The sequence below is a fragment of the Sminthopsis crassicaudata genome, chromosome 2 (genome assembly GCF_048593235.1).
Source record: "Sminthopsis crassicaudata isolate SCR6 chromosome 2, ASM4859323v1, whole genome shotgun sequence".
NCBI lineage: Eukaryota > Metazoa > Chordata > Mammalia > Dasyuromorphia > Dasyuridae > Sminthopsis > Sminthopsis crassicaudata.
The window spans coordinates 89,526,262-89,542,491 of record NC_133618.1 but is presented as its reverse complement, the minus strand read 5'-3'; the positions used below and the strand labels follow the sequence as shown (position 1 = coordinate 89,542,491).

The following is a 16,230-nucleotide window of genomic DNA, read 5'->3' as shown; positions in this document are numbered from 1 at the left end:
GATAGAAGTAACATCAATCTTTTTTCAGACTATACTGAGACCTTATTCCTGAATCATATCCAAGCCTGTCAGCTTTATTTGTAGAGATTTCAAAAATTCCCTTAAGCTCCTCCATATTATAAAACTAGTGTGTGTATTGTGGTCAAAACGACATATCCACTAGAGATTAGACAAGTTCTTGCATTTTAGAATTAGACGGAAATGCAGTCTGCCATCTTGATGGGGGGGGGGGGGTCCTTCATGAAATCTTGAGCCTATGTTTTCCAAAAGCATTAGAATAGAATTTTCTTTCTAGCTTTAAAAGAAACCATTTACTTTAGAGTTCTGTGCTTTTAAAGAATTCAATGAATATACTCATTAAAGGCTTGCTACATGTCAGGCACAAGATGAAGATGAAAAGTGAAAAATTAAAAGGAATTTAGATTCATAAATAAGTAAAATCAAAGTATCAACAAAGAATACATAATTTTAAAAAGAAGACAAAAATAATTGGAGGGTTGCAAAGTTGAAGAGCTTTGTGTATGAGGTGGTATCCAAGTTACTTTGAAGGAAACTATGGATTCTGTTAAAAAAAAAAAAAAAGTGAAAATGTGCCAAACTCCTGGGGGGGGGAGGGGAGTGGGATAAAATGTCATTGCCCATTTAAATCTTATCTGGCCTTGCTTTCGAAACTAGCTTTTATTTTTGTAATCTTAACAGTCTATAAAGACCAAAGCGGTGTTACTATTACCTATTTCTGAACACAAGTACTGACTTCAAGACAATATTTTGATATTGCCAGATAAGATATAAACCAAGTGAGAAAAATTACATCAATTGAAATAAGGCTTTTATTTGGAGGTTTATTGATTCCCTCTTTGCTTGAATTAAGTTTATTAGTTTAGCACTGATAAATATTACTGAGTTTTAGTGTGGGGACTCCTTCAACCTATTAGACTAATAGGTTAATTGAAATATATAGGTACTAAATAACTTGTCAGTATCAAGAAAGCTAGTAAAATGTTAGGAACAGGATTTTAACTCATCTTCCTGATTCCAAGTCCAGTGTTTGGCTTGACTTCCTGGATAAATCTAGAATGATTAAGATTCATCTGTTTATACTTTTATTGCCAAGCCATTGGAGGCACAGAGTTTCTTCCCACAGAAGTATTGTTTAAAAAAAAAAAATAATAATCTAGAACAAGAAAAAAATGAAAATATAATGCATACCTGTAACAAGCTAAAGACACAACAGCCCATCACTTTCATTTACAGCAACTTCCTCAGTTGTTAAGTGTAATATGCCTTCCTGGCAGTAAAAATTACTGTCTGTCCTAGGCCCAACAGAGTACCTTTGACCACTGACCTGTGCAGTGTCAACTCTACCCGGCTCGCCTCCTCTGAGGCCTTCAAAGGTCTCTGGCCACAATTTCTTGAATAGTAGTTTAATAACTGGTAGCGCACTCAAGAACAGCCACATGTAATCTTAAAAGCCTTTATTACACCTACTCACATAATGCCCTGACTTGTTAGTTCCCTAGTGAACGCCTGGTCTGAAGACCCATGTGTTCACTACCAGACTTCTTACCTCTCTCTGCTATCCATCAGCTTGGCTTGGCTACCCCAGGCTAGGGAGCCAGGTTAAAGAGAGCGACTGCTGTCTGCAGTGGGCTTATAGAGGGCCTGTGAAGTCAGACACACAGCCAATCAGTAAGAGAGCCATCACCCATTACGAAGCTATCTCAATATGGCCAAGATCCCACCCACAGGGCAGTCCTATATCCACAGAGATTACTTCTGGGCCACTCAATCTCCTGTTGCGCTGTGCCCGCCCATTTAAAGGGCCCTTACAGTTAAGGAAACCTCCATATTGAATGACACAGAGAGAAGCTGGTCCTTAACCCCTACATCTCGTCACTAAGATGGACTGCTGATTTCATATTCTCTTGGATTTTTTTCTATCTCAAGGTTATGATCTTATCCACTGATTTCTCCTTGAGTTTTTTTCTCCATTCAGCTTTTGTTCACCTGAATCCATCTGACTTTTACCTACTAGAACACTTCTTTTCTTCAAGCACTATATTCACTATTCACTCCTGTTTTAGAACCTCTAAGATTGGGGAAAATGCACATAAAATAATGAGTTCTTGAATGACATGTCAGGTTTCCAAACCAACCATAAGATCCTTCAGGGCAGGCATTATTTTAAACCATCCCATTCTTAAGAGACTTCATTTAGTTTGAAAACTATGCTTGTGGGGTAGTGATAGAGCTCCAGGCCTTTCTCAGTTCAAATATGGCCTCAGCCTCTTATGAGTGCTGATTCCAGACAAGGCTTGTAATCTCAGCTGCCTCAGTTTCCTCACCTGTAAAATGAGATAGAAAAAAAATGGTCCTTCTTTGCTAAGAAAATCACAAATGGGGTCACAATTATTTCCCTGTGTAGGACATGAGTTCAAATCTCAGGCATTTAACACCTCTTAGCTTCGTGACCCTGGGCAAGTCACTTGACCCCAATTGCCTCAGTAAGAAAAAAACTCTTGTCCAATTTAATCTGGTTTTACCTAGGGTGAAGAAGAGAACTGTTATCTGACAACCCTAAGAATTGGACCTGACTATATGTATACATATATTGTATTTAACACATACTTTAGCATACTTAACATGTATTGATCTACCTACCATTTGGGGAAGGAAGGGAAAAGTTGGAACAGAAAGTTTTGCAAGGGTCAATGCTGAAAAATTGCCCAAGCATGTATCTTCTAAATAAAAAGCTGCAATAAAAAAATTGGACCTAAATATAATAGCCAAAATGGGATGGTGAATAGTTCTGGACCTGTGATTTCAATGGTGTATGGCGCTCCAGATTAAGAGGCAGACTGGCAACTGTCCAACAAGTTAACAGTTGTTATAGAGGCATTAAAAAGTTGTTTCCAAAGGTGGCAGGCCAGCCAGTCTACCTGTCTTCCAGTTCCTATCTCAGCTTCAACCTGAACTTTACAGTAATGTTTCCTTGTCTTTTTTACATAGATTATGAACTGAATCACTGCAGGGAATGTACACATTAATGAAAACACAGATTTACTTAAATACTTAAATTCTCACAAGAACTCCATCCAAATCATAAGTCATTATGGCAGAAGCTGGTATTCAGTGTCTGTCAATGGTATTCAATTTTAACTGCAATTATAATATAGTTATGTAAGTAAAAATGAATAGTAACTAAAGCATGTGAATATATGAAAAAGGAAAATCACATTTTTTGGTAGATGTTACATGAGATTCCAATAACTATGTTTTTATAAATCATGTTTATCTCATCTGTTAGCTTCCTCCAAAGAGCACCTCGAGAAAGATGTGTATTATTTTTCAGCTTATAGCTGATAATTTGAGAATAATTATGACTTTTAAAGTTTACTACATTTATATAAGCAACCCCATTCTAAAACAAAATTTGATCATGTTGGGCTAAAAAGATACTAATGAATGATTTATGTCTATATAAACTTTATTGCAAATGTAAAGCAAAATTAAGATGAGGTTAATATAAAATCACTGAATGTTTATATAAAACTGAATGTTTACATGAAAATTCCTTAAAAATATTTATATTAAAGCCTCAAATCTGACTTTTAGATGAGATTTTAAAATCTACTATTTGGCTAAGAAAATATTAATTTACATCCGTAAGACCATTTCCATAAATATAATTTCAAGATTCATAACTTGACTCAGATGTGATATTCCTTATTTCATTGAAATGAAATGTTTACATTTTATAGGACTCCAGGAGATTAGTTTTTGCTTGATCTTGCCCTAAACCAAGATTTTATGTTACTTTCAGGGCATTTCCAAACCATGCTATCCATTCTTTCTCTGACCCCTTCCCCATTTCCTTCCACCCTTTAATGTATTGTTTTGCCCCATTAAAATGTAAGCTGAATGAGGTCAAAGGGGATTGTCTTGTTTGCATTCATATCCCCAGAAATTAGCACAGTGACTGGCACATGGTGAGTGTTTAATGAATGTTTTATCATTCTTCATTCATAAATGAAAACATATGCCTAAACTCTAGCAGAGATGTATTTCCAAAATAAAAGTCACTTTAAAAAAGATCATAAAACCCCAAATTTGATTGAGAAGCTTCAACAGAATTCAGAGAAAAGACACAGTGAATATAAAGAGTAGGTGCAACTTCATGCTGGTGATGCCTTTTTCTTTCTTTCTTTTCTTTAATGTAATGTAAGCAGCTAATATTTAGGAGAAATTTTTAAACAAAAAAGTTGCATATTAATATTTATACACAAAAACTTAAACGTAGGTGACATTAGCACACATACATGCTTACATAAACTCAAATATTTACATTTTTAAAAACAATTTCCATTTAACATATGAAATTCTTTAACACATAAAACCATTGAGAGCTACTACAAAACAACATAACTAGAACATCGGTTTGCTACAAGCATATAAAAACATACATTAAGTGATTTCTTGGAGTTTCAAGTTACCCCTTTATATAATATGATCTTACTTGCATATAGTCCTTTCACTTATTATTATGGACTTACAAAAGAGGTTTAATTTATTTTCCAGGTATATCACGAGCTCAAGAAAACGGACCCAACAGTTAGGCGATAGAATTATGCTGTAACAACTTAATTGCACATAATAATGCTTTAAAGTAGGTTTGGATGAAGTTCTCAAACACTTTGGTATATATCACTTAGGGACCACTATTAGTTGCAGTAGGTATTTCAAAAGTCCCTTCATTCCCCATTTTGCTTTAAAATGGACAAGTCTTTGGTAAAAGTTCTACATTTTGGGCATTTAATATCAATTAAACTGGTCCCCAAACCAATAAACGATGCTGCTTTATTATTAGTTCATAATAAAACTTCATTTTACCATTGCTTCTGAAGCAATGTGGAAATATTGATATTCATTTTCCAAAAAAAAAAGAGAATATTAATAGTTTCAGCCTTTTATCTGTAATCAGCAGAGGAATTAATAGGTTTAGCCAAAATTTTCTCTGTTAATCCTTTATCTTGTGAAATCTCAACTGCAAAGTCCATAATTTGCAGTAACTACAGACATCATTCAACATCATACGTGATCATGGTTGGTTGAAAAAGATGTGTGATATTAAAGTCAGAGAGTTACTTTCCTCTGATAAACCAAAAATTAACTGCACAGTATTTCTGTATTAGCTATACTAGTTACCAGGTAAATCTCATTAAAAACCCCAAACAATTCAATTTGCTACAAGATAAAATTTTGCAAATGTATAAAACAGCAGATATACAAGGAGAACACCAAACATACTTTATTAGCACAGAGAAGCAGCCATAACAAGGCACAGCAAGCAGAAACATACATCCACAATAAAAGGGTTAGTGTTGCATACAAATATAACTTTTCTTGTATTTGTAGCCTTGGCAATTGCCAGAGGGGTGTAAAGTAACATTTTGTAGCAGCAGGCAAAGAAACTAAGGAGCACTCACCATTGGTACAGAGCACATTAACAAAAGACACAAGTGTGGAGAGTCAACTATCTTAGTGCAAAATGTCTAGGACAGAATCGTTCATTCAGTCCGATGCTAAGAAACAAACACTAGAACTCGATATTACTTCCAAAATAGCTCACTCAAGTAGTATCGCATACTATTCTAAGTGACAAAAAGGTGCTAATGTAGTTATTTACAGATATGATGGTTGTACAGTACCTTTTACATCTGTAATTTAACTTTCAGATTTTCCATTAAAAATTAACTCTATTGGAACGTTATAAATTATAATCAGTAACTCGTATTTTACACCAAAAGAGATAAATACTGCCATTCCAAACCATTAAATGCAGCTCACCTTTAATAATCACTCTAGTTATTAACTAACTAGTGTCTGGGCTGCTTCTATACACTTTGCTTCTCATTTTCCGTGGTTCAAAAACTGATTATGGGCATGAAAAGTGATCCAGTTTCCATGAATCAAAGTTTAGATTGCACGTCAGCATTTAAAAATTCACATGCAGCACTAAGTGGTCAGCAGCTATTTCAAATGCCTGTTCAAGTTAAAGCACTAATCAAAAATGTTCTCTCTCCTACTTATGGTCTCCAAATAAAACTCTACTACTGATTACACATGAATCTAAAATTTTAAGAACTATTCTTTAGAAAAACTGGGATTGGGAATCTTGTAAAGGAGAAAAGGAGATTACAAACAATACCAACACTGAAAAGTGGACTGCACAGTGCCCTTGTGGCCAGAGCTTTTCATTTTCTAAAAGGCAGCAGGCAAGGTAAGCCATCTGACTTCTTGGACTTCTGAACCTTGATTTTAGAGGAACTACAAACATTACAACTTTTGTAAGATTATAGAAAAAATTCTTAGAAAAAATACTCATTTCAAATATTAGTCACACTGTTGAAATGCTCACCCAATATTAATCATTTGTTCTTCGGTAGGAAATAGAATATCATAGCAAATGCCCCAAAATTGCTTCATCCTATTACTACAACTATGAAAAAACCAAACATTTAGAAAATTCAGCAAATGTGTTTGTGTGTGGGTAGGCCTTATTGAACATGTGCAGCTTTCTCCTCTACTAATTATTTCAATAGGCACCACAGTTATTTGTATAAGTAACAGCAGACAGCATCGGACAGATACTAAAACTAAGAGTAAGTACAATATTGCGAAAAACCTAATACTGGTACATGTGCTTGCTACGGTATACTGTTTGATGCACATAAAAGCAAATCTAACAAAAGCCTACTTGGGGCACTGACTGGAGTTTACTTTGCTTTTATTGGTTCTCGCTCTAACCAGCGCACCCTAACTTTCTGTTTATAGTGATACTCCTTTAAAAAGTCCTGTAGCATTGACGGTAAGGGGAGACCATCGATCCCGTCATACGTAGTGCACCTACAGATGACTGCACGGCAGATGTACTGCAGGCTGAAAGGAAAAGTCCTGTTTAGGGATACAGTCAGCAATGGTTCAAAAAACATGCAGGAGCTTGGGTCTTTGTAATGTTCTAGGAGCCCAGTCACGGTGGATGAATGAAACACGCAGGGGTCGTGGGCATCGAAGCTGAAATTGTGGTTCCACTGCTCGATGCGGGCATGAAGGGAGCGGTTGTAGCGGCGGAAGCTCACTGAGAAGAGGTAGTCCTCTTGTGCAGAGTCCCTGAGCAGGAAAGTGCCCTCGGGCTTCCCCTCCAGGAGGGCCTCCGCTTCATATCGGTCCATCACCCCCCAGTAGCAGGGGTTCCCCGTGATCTGCAGCAGATCGGGCACAAGGCAGTGAATGTAGTCGATCTGCGTGTGAACCTTCCAGGCCCCCTGGCGGCCACTGTGGCCATGGCCGTGGCTATCCCCAGAGCCCTGGCGCTGCTTTTGCCTCCGCGCCTGCAGACAGAGGGTGGGGGCGTCCTCCTCTGAGTCGCAGCCCCCCTGTGGCGTTGCGGCGTTTTCTCCAGCCATCTCCGTCATTCCCGGGGCTAACTTTGGTCCCAGCTTATACAAGGGATTCACCTGTGCAGTGGCCTCAAAGGTATGAATTTGTGCATTGGGGGGAGGGTCCACGCCTTCTTCAATACTGAGCCGTCTTCTCTCCCGAAGCCGATCTTCTTCATCTTCAGTAGAAACCAAAGATGGATCAAAGGTATCAAAGAAGGTTGAATGGGGGCTCACAGGAGCCGTGTGCTGCTTAATCAAATGCCACTTCTGGGCTAGATCGGATCCAGCGGGAAAAGGACATTTTTCAAGCATTAATTCAGAAAGGTGTATTTTTCTTTTATTAGAAAAAAGGGGTTTTGCTTGTTTATTGTAAGTTCTCATGGGAAAGCATAAGCCGACAGTGTCCTGCAGCCTCTGCCTCAGAGACCTACTTCCCACTGTCCTGCTGGAGACGCTCTCCATGTCATGGACGGAGCTCACACCGTATCGTCTCTCTCTCCTCTGCAGACCACTTCGGGGCCTGCCAAACCGTTTCTCAGTATCTAAAGAACTTTGTGTCTTTGTAGAACAGGAATGTTTCTTTTTCCCACCCCACGGAGCATGTCGAGAGTAGGAGTCTCTGCGGGCCAGTCTTGTTCCCGTGGTAGTGAGACACGAGTCATTTTCCTTCTCAATGCTTATTTCTACAATCTGAGGAATATCAGCGGCACAATTTTGGTTTCTTCTTGAAGAATTCTTTGAAGGACTTAATTCAAGTTGTAAGGCAACATTCTCTCTTAAGGGACTGCTTTGTTGCTGAGGAGTCAAATCCCCTATGCTGATGTTCCTTTCTTTAACAGATAAACATCTATTGGAGTTCACATCTATATTTTCACTGCTGTTTCCACCTTCATGGTTAAAAAGACTCTGACACCTGTATTTGAAGTTGTTCCACATCTTCCCCACTTTATCCATTGATTAAGATATCTAAATTCAAATGAGAAAAAAAAAAAAAAAAAACCCAAAAATGAGTCAAAGTACTTCTTGAAAATCTGACAGTTCCTTCCCTCCCGCAAATGAAATGCCTGAGAATGTAAACTTTACTAGTCTTTACTCTTGAGTAATAAGGGTGGGAGGGGGAATTCTGTTTTGAGAATGGTAAAGCCATTAGATATTTAACAATATCAATTACAGTTAAACCAATTCCTTTCCCCTTATTTTCAGGATGAATATTCAAAATTTTGTTAAAAGGATATTTTTTCACCTGATCCCTATCTATCTAAAGAATATTTAGGCTCATAGACCTAAGTTACAAGGGACCTCAAAGGATCTCCTTTTTATCTATTAAGAAAGCAAAACCTAAAATGGTTATGAATTACTCGAGTTCACATAAGCTGTACAATTTCAATCCAGGTTCTCTGGCTCCAGAATCAAAGGTCTTTCTAATCAATCTCTCTACAAGTTTTTTAAAATTGTAACTCTGACACAAAAAACCCCCAAATAGCACACCTCTTTCTCTCTCACTGTCGCTGACTTCATTACGCCACATCCCAGGTTTTGTGTTTTAGGACCCAGACTTTTCCCTTGTTGTGAACTTTACAAAAAGGCTCACTGTACAATACATATTAAAAAAACAACAACAACAACAAACCGTAATTTCACTTTTAAAAGTAGAGTGATAAAAAGCTTCCTATTAGTTAATAGGCCCTACATTTGACAGGTGGCAATTTGGAGAAAAAGAATCAGCCAAGAAGAAGTTGTATCTATATAATGGAAAGAACAACATTCTGCAAGACATCCCAAAAATAAATTACAAGGGAAGGTATGGAGATGATTGTAAAGGTTTCACCAAGATAATAATTTAGTTCAATGGGTCAATTTTTTTCCTTCTCTCTAGTGCCCAGAATAGTGTCTACTGCACTGTAGGCACTTAACTGCCTGAACTGATCTTATTCCTATGTTAACAAATAGTATAGATTGTAAACCAGGGGTTCTCAAACTGCGGCCCGCTTGAGGATGTTTGTGCGGCCCGCCGGGTTATGGCAAATGGGCTGCGGGGTGGAGACAGTGTGAGTTTTTGTTTTTACTATAGACCGGCCCTCTCACAGTCTGAGGGACAGTGAACTGTCCCCCTATTTAAAAAGTTTGAGGACCACTGTTGTAAACCATCCACAACTTTTCATCTGGTGAGACGCTAGACCATTTCCTATGATAAATCCTCTATAAAGGGACTACCAATGTACTAGGGTCTACTTCTAGGTCTCTTGATATTACATGGGTACTAATCGAGTATGATGCCATGTATCTGGTATTCTCTTATTTTGTGACTGAGTCACTTTCATATATCTTGTTGATTCAATTTAACTCAATTCAATCACTTATTAAGCATCAACTATATTAAAAAATACTGTAAGAGCAGCTCAGTGTAGTGGATGGACTTCAACAAGAATTTCAAGCATGGTGGGTAGCCCTAAGGCAGAGAGGGAGAAATATGGATCAGCACATGCAGGAAAAGTTTTGTTGGAATATAAAAATACATGGAGAAGGAATATATAATGTGCTTGGCAAACCATTTTTAAATACAATGCAAACTACATTAAAATATAATTGGGAAGAAAAACAAAGTCATACATGGTGCAGAGGAATCCATCTATATAGATCTATGACCCCCATTTCTATTTGAGATTAAAACCCAGGATCTGGAAGGAGGTAGTTGTTGTTGCTGTTGAATCATTTCAGTCTTGCCTGATTCTTTATGACCCCCACTTGGGGTCTTCTCAGCAGAAATGCCAGAGTGATTTGCCTTTTCTTTCTCCAGCTCATTTTACAAGTGAGGAACCAAGGCAAATAGCCTCATCTCTATCCACTGTGTCACCTAACTGACTTCAAAGTCAGGAAGACCTGAGTTCAAATATAACCTCAATCATTTTCTACTTGTGTGACCTTAACTTCTATTTGCCTCAGTTTCCTCAACTGCAATTTGGGGATAATTACTGCAGAGTTATTGTGGGGATAAAGTGAGATACTATTTTTAAAAAAGCACTTAGTATAATGTCCAGCACATAGTAGGTGCTATATCAAATGCTTGTTATCTATACTATTACCTTTCTTCTTCCCTTCTTTTCCTATAACTCACACAACTACCACTTTAGTTCAGGCTCTTTCCCCAACTCAAATTCTTCCTCTCTTCAATCTGTTCTCCAGCAAACTGTCAGAATATCTTTCAAGCACTTTCTTGCTCTGTCAATTCTCTATTGCTATCACCACATAAACATCTCCACTGAGAAATTAAAGCTTTCCTCGAACTAACCCCCTCCTCTTGCTCTTGGTTCTCACCCACGGGAGTTCTTCTTTCTCTCTCTGGATCTCACCTGGAATGAACTTCAAAGATATAGTCCATCTGACACAATCTTCCTTTACCTTAAGCACTACTTTCGACACAAAACCTTTCTTGATTAGACCAAATTATAAGGCTTCTTTTAAAAAAAAAGTTTGTACATAGCGTTTCAAATCCATCTGTTTTTGTCTACTTGCATTTTTTTTATTTCATTCTCAGGTTAATTTTATCTTATTTCTAAGTCCAATTTTTCTTGTGCAGCAAGATTGGTCTACCTGCCATCTAGGGGAGAGGGTAAAGGGAAGGAAGGGAAAAGTTAGAACAGAAGGTTTTGCAAGGATCAATGCTGAAAAATTACCCATGCATATAATCTTGTAAATAAAAAGCTATAATAAAACAAAAATTAAATAAAATAAAAACGTTTGTGTATTTATTCTATTTTTTTAGCTATTTATTTTCAAAATACATGTAAAGATAGTTTTCAACATGTACACTTGCAAAATCTTGTATTACAAATTTTTTTCTCCCTCCCTTCCCTTAGACAGCAAGTAACCCAGTATAGATTAAACATGTGTAATTCTTCTTGCATACACTTATAAATGTATGTTTCCCAATACAATGTGACTCCTGGAGAAAAGGGGCTGTTTTATTTTTTATCTTCTTATCCCTAGCATCTACCACACAGTAAGAAAGCAGTTAAATGCCTATTCACTGAATTGGAAAAACATATGAAAAAGGATAGAAAGTTCCATCTTAAAGAAAAAGATCTGTGGGATTTAAAGTTAATTTATATATAAATCATTATGCTTCTTTGTCCCCTTCACCACTATTGTGAAGGGCAATTGCTACTCTTATAGGTGAAGTCTGAAACTATCTAGAATATAGACTATGAGTAGGTCTTGATTGCAACTAAAATTCTAGTACATTGGTATATTCTGCTGTATTTTATCTGTACAATGTTCTAAAATGAAAGTTTTCAGTAACACTGCCAAGATAACAAAATCTACAACATAGCTCTGATAGGTTTTAAATTCTAATTTCACCTCAAAGAATATTAAAATGGTTAGTCTGTTAATACTAATGGTGAATGTATTGGTATAGATCCTTTGGGAAAGTGAAACACTTTTTTTCATCTTCTTAACTTTTTTCTGCATAAAGGATTCTCTACCCTTTTTATCCCTTTTTCCTTTCTCAGTCAAGTCTCTTGAAAAAAATAGGTGCATACACTTAACACCTCACTTCCTCTCTTCTTCCTTATTCCTCAGCCAATTACAATCTAGTTTCTGACCCACCCAGTTGAAACTCTCTCCAAAGTTAACAGTGAACTGTTGCATCTAATGACTATACCTCAGCCCTCAATCTTCTTGACCCCTTCTGCAGCCCTGACATCAGTCAGTTACATATCAGTTACATAGCCTTCTTGGATACTCTCTCACCCTAGGTTTTGATGATATTGCCCTCTTGTTCTCTTACCATCCATTTCCAGAGTCTCATGTGCTATGTTTAAGTGCTAGATTAGTCAAAAAAGGGAGTCTGAATATAACCTTAGACACTTACTGATAAGGAACTTATTTGCTCCATGCCTCACTGGAAAAAAACCAGAAAGATAGACTGAGTGATGACCAAAGTCACTCCCACTTCTAAATCTATGAATCTATTATGCCATGTAACTATAGTTCTACTCTAGAAAGTCTATCCTGGGCTTCTCTTTCTCCACTCTTTCATTTTGTGAGCTCATCAGTTCTCCTAAGTTCTAACTAGACGATTTTCAGATCTATAGAGCTAGTTTTTATGTCTCTCTCTGGAGACCTAGTTCTACTCACCAAATTTCTACTGGATATTTTAAACTCAAAAAGGTCCTAATTAGAATTCATTGTTCTCATCATTGTTCCCAGGTCTTACTTTCAAACTTCCTTCTTTTCCTTCAATAGTCCCATTTTTCTTTTAGTCACCTAGGTTCAGTAACCTTAGGGTCAATTCTCTTGTTCATTGTCACCTACCCCACATATCAAATTAGTTGCCAAATCTTTTCATTTTTATCTCTACAAGATCATTAAATACATATCTCTTTCTATCCAGTTACAGAGTCACCACCTCATATGAGTCAGGTTTCATCAATTTCTACAAATCTACCTAGTTTGTCTTTCTATATCAAGCCTTCTTATACCTATCTCTGCCACTACCAATCCTCATCACAAAGACACCAAAGTGATTTTTCTAAAATGCAGGTCAGATTGTGTTACCCTTACTCTATAAAACTCTAGTAGCTTATTAAACTACTCTCCTGTTCAGCATTTAAATCTCTTCACAAACTGGCTCTATCCTGACTTTGCAGTCTTATTACACATTATTTACTGGTATTCTTGTGGCTCACAGATGTGTCACTTACCTTTCATTTTACATGCCTTTCCTCTGGCTGTCCCCATCCCTGAAATGCTTCACTTCCTTACTTTTGCCTTTTGAAATTCCTAGTATCCTTCAAGACTCAATTTGAGCACCACTTTCTGCTTGAGGCTTCTTCCCTCTTTCTCACTAGTTTTCCTTTTACCTGATTTTTATGAGTTTCGGTTTTGTAGACTTACATTTTTGTACAGAGACCTGTGAGCAGAAGTAAAGTAGAAAAAATGGCTGCGCCTGGAGGCAAGAATACTAGAGTTAAAATCTGGCCACAGACACATATAACTGTGTGATTCTGGAGAAGTCATTGACATCTATTTTCCTCAGCTTCCTTAACTACGAAAGAGTAAAAATAGTGCCTACCGCTCAGGAGGTTGTTTTGAGATTCAAGTTATAGGTAATCTATAAAAAACATATAGAACATAACGTTCTATGGAAATGCTTAATTCTTTCCCTAAATAATTATGGTCTCCCCCGACAGAATGTAAATTCTTTGAGGAAAAGGATGTGATAAGTAGACAAAATTAAAAGATAATCTCACATAGTATTTTATATTTTAAATTTATATTTTATGGCATGTCTTTACAACATTTAACAAAGTTGTTAAAAGCAAATTTAACATTTATGCTTTCTTCTTGACACTTGGTGAGTGTCATGAATTCTTTTTTTCCTAGAGGGAGAAGACAGACAAACTGAAAAGGCTAAAATTTCCACGAAAGCCCTTGGCATACTCAGAATAATAGATTTAGAAAAGAGTCCAGTTCCCTTTGTCTACATAGGTGGAAAACCCCACAGTCTTCTACTGCCCTAAGTCATTCATCATTCTAGAGGTCTGAATAGTTTTGCATTGTGGAGATGTAGAGATTTTTGTTTCACTTACAAAAACAAAACTGTAGCCCAAGGTAAGAAAGAAACACATATCTCTTTGTATCTGATGTAATGAATAAATACTTTAATGACGGTTTACATGCCATTAATAAACTCAATAACTAGAAAGGGAAAGTTAAAATATGAACTGCCCTATTTGGCTTTTAAAGTCCTTGAGACCAGACCCAACCTATTTTTCTAGTTTCTCTTTTCTCACTGCAACTATTTTGACCAGACTAGACTTTTCTATGTCAATCACATATTACACTACTGTGCCCATGCCTGAAATGCACTTACTCCTCATTTCTGCTTCTGATAATCCATACTTCAAAGCTTAGATTAAGCACTACCTTCTCCATGATGCTCTTCTTGATTTCATTTGCCAAAAAAGTTACTGTGATGCTAGGCCATACCAATGGGAGGATAGGCTAATGAGATGTTCTCAGTGGCTGTTCTTCCCTGGTAAGGCATTGTGTTCAGCCCTGGGCATCAAATAGGAAGGGTACTAACAAGCTAACGAGCACTGAGAGGCCAAACAAGAATAGTCCACACAGCCAGTCCTGTGTGAGAATCACAATTAGTCTGGGGGGAAAAAAAAAAAAAGACTTGGGAAAATCTTCAAACACATAAAGGGCTGTCTATCTTATTTGATCCCAGATTGCAGAAGCAATAGGTAGAAGTTACAAAGTAGCAAAAGTTTAGTACAAGGAAAAACTTCCTAACAATTAGAGTTATCCAAAAACAGAATGAGATTCTATGAGACCTATAAATGGAGAGCTGGCCACCTGTGAGATATCCTGTAGTGACTTAAATACAATCTATCCCAACTATGACATTCTGTGATTCCATAATAAATTTGCATTTCCCTAAACATAAGTAGAAAATTGTTTACTATTATTATATAATTTTACAGATTAATATCACATAAATGTATTTGCATTAAGAAATTACTTTTATTAATTTAGCATAATATACAAATACTTGACTAGCACCATTGTGTACCCTCTCTCTCCCCTCCTCCTTCCATTTTCAACTCTTTCCAAATAATATTACTTTCTATTGATAGAATTCTTTTAACTTGGTAAAAATCTCAATCATCTTTCTTTTTCTTCCTGAATAAACATTTAAAACATTAATAAGGAGTATTCCTATTTTCAACCCCAAATTCAAACATTTTAATCAGATAGAGAGGGAAATCATTAAATCAGTAAAGAAATAATTAATATTTAAAACTTCTTTGTGACATTTGCATAAAAATAGAGCTTTATTTGTTCATTTTCACTATCACTAAAAGCATTCACTCTCCATTCCCCTCCCTTGTACCATTCGACCAAAAATTTTTATTTATTTATTTTTTTAATTATAGCTTTTTATTTACAAGATATATGCATGGGTAATTTTACAGCACTGACAACTGCCAAGCCTTTTGTTCCAATTTTTTCCCTCCTTCCCCCTCCCCCCCTCCCCCAGATGGCAGGCTGATCAATACATGTTACATATGTTAAAGTATAAATTAAATATAATATATGTATACATGTCCAAACAATTATTTTGCTGTACAAAAAGAATCAGACTTATGTCTCTCACAAAATCCTTCCATATTTTCTTTGCCTGTACTTCTCCCCCCCCCCCTTTACTTCTGTTTTAAAACAATACTAACTACAGCTGGCAGATGAGGCTCTTTAAGAGCTTTCAATCAAGCAGGCAGCTGCTTCCCAAAGCCAGAAGAGAAAGACCACTGTACTCCCATATCTGCCTGTTTCTCTTTCCACCTCTTCCCACTTCTGAGCTGGAGGCCCACAGGTATCTGACTTGGCTAACAACGAACTGTGGTACATGGCAGACAACAAAGATTTGTTTAGGCTTCAGATGACTTTCAATCTTGTGATGAAAGCATGGGATTAGCAGTCAGGAGTTACAGTCCCTGCCCAAGTCTCTTTTTCCATCAAAAGTTCCTAAGACTCAAGCATGAAATTTGAAAGAAAACAAGCTCTAAAACATAAACATTTTTTAATCGTTGTGGAAACAATATTCCTATGTCTGTCACTTACCTAAAACCACTGACATTTACATACATCTCCCATCAAACAGGCTTCATTATGGAAATGTTACTAGAATAAAGGAAAGAAATATTAGCTTTCAATTTACTTGATCACTGTAGACCTCGGGGTATATGATTTTAGTCAAAAACCAATAATTTCTAAAATT

The 16,230-nt window shown here is 36.7% G+C and overlaps 1 protein-coding gene across 30 annotated transcripts in view; it reads right to left on the bottom strand.

The window, feature by feature from the left end:
* Nucleotides 1-3,469: 3,469 nt before the first annotated feature.
* SOCS5 (suppressor of cytokine signaling 5) overlaps nt 3,470-16,230 on the bottom strand; it is a 74,759-nt gene continuing 61,998 nt past the window's right edge. For 25 of the 30 annotated variants that reach the window (XM_074286742.1, XM_074286733.1, XM_074286746.1 and 22 more), the window contains 2 exons: nt 16,074-16,133; nt 3,470-8,408 (listed from right to left, as the gene is read on the bottom strand). In XM_074286742.1, coding sequence (XP_074142843.1) covers nt 6,777-8,396 — 1,620 coding nt within the window. In that variant the 5' untranslated portion in view covers nt 8,397-8,408; nt 16,074-16,133 and the 3' untranslated portion in view covers nt 3,470-6,776. Of the gene's footprint in view, nt 8,409-13,147; nt 15,424-16,073; nt 16,134-16,230 lie in introns of those variants that run through there. The other 5 variants (XM_074286760.1, XM_074286759.1, XM_074286762.1 and 2 more) reach the window with 2 other exon arrangements.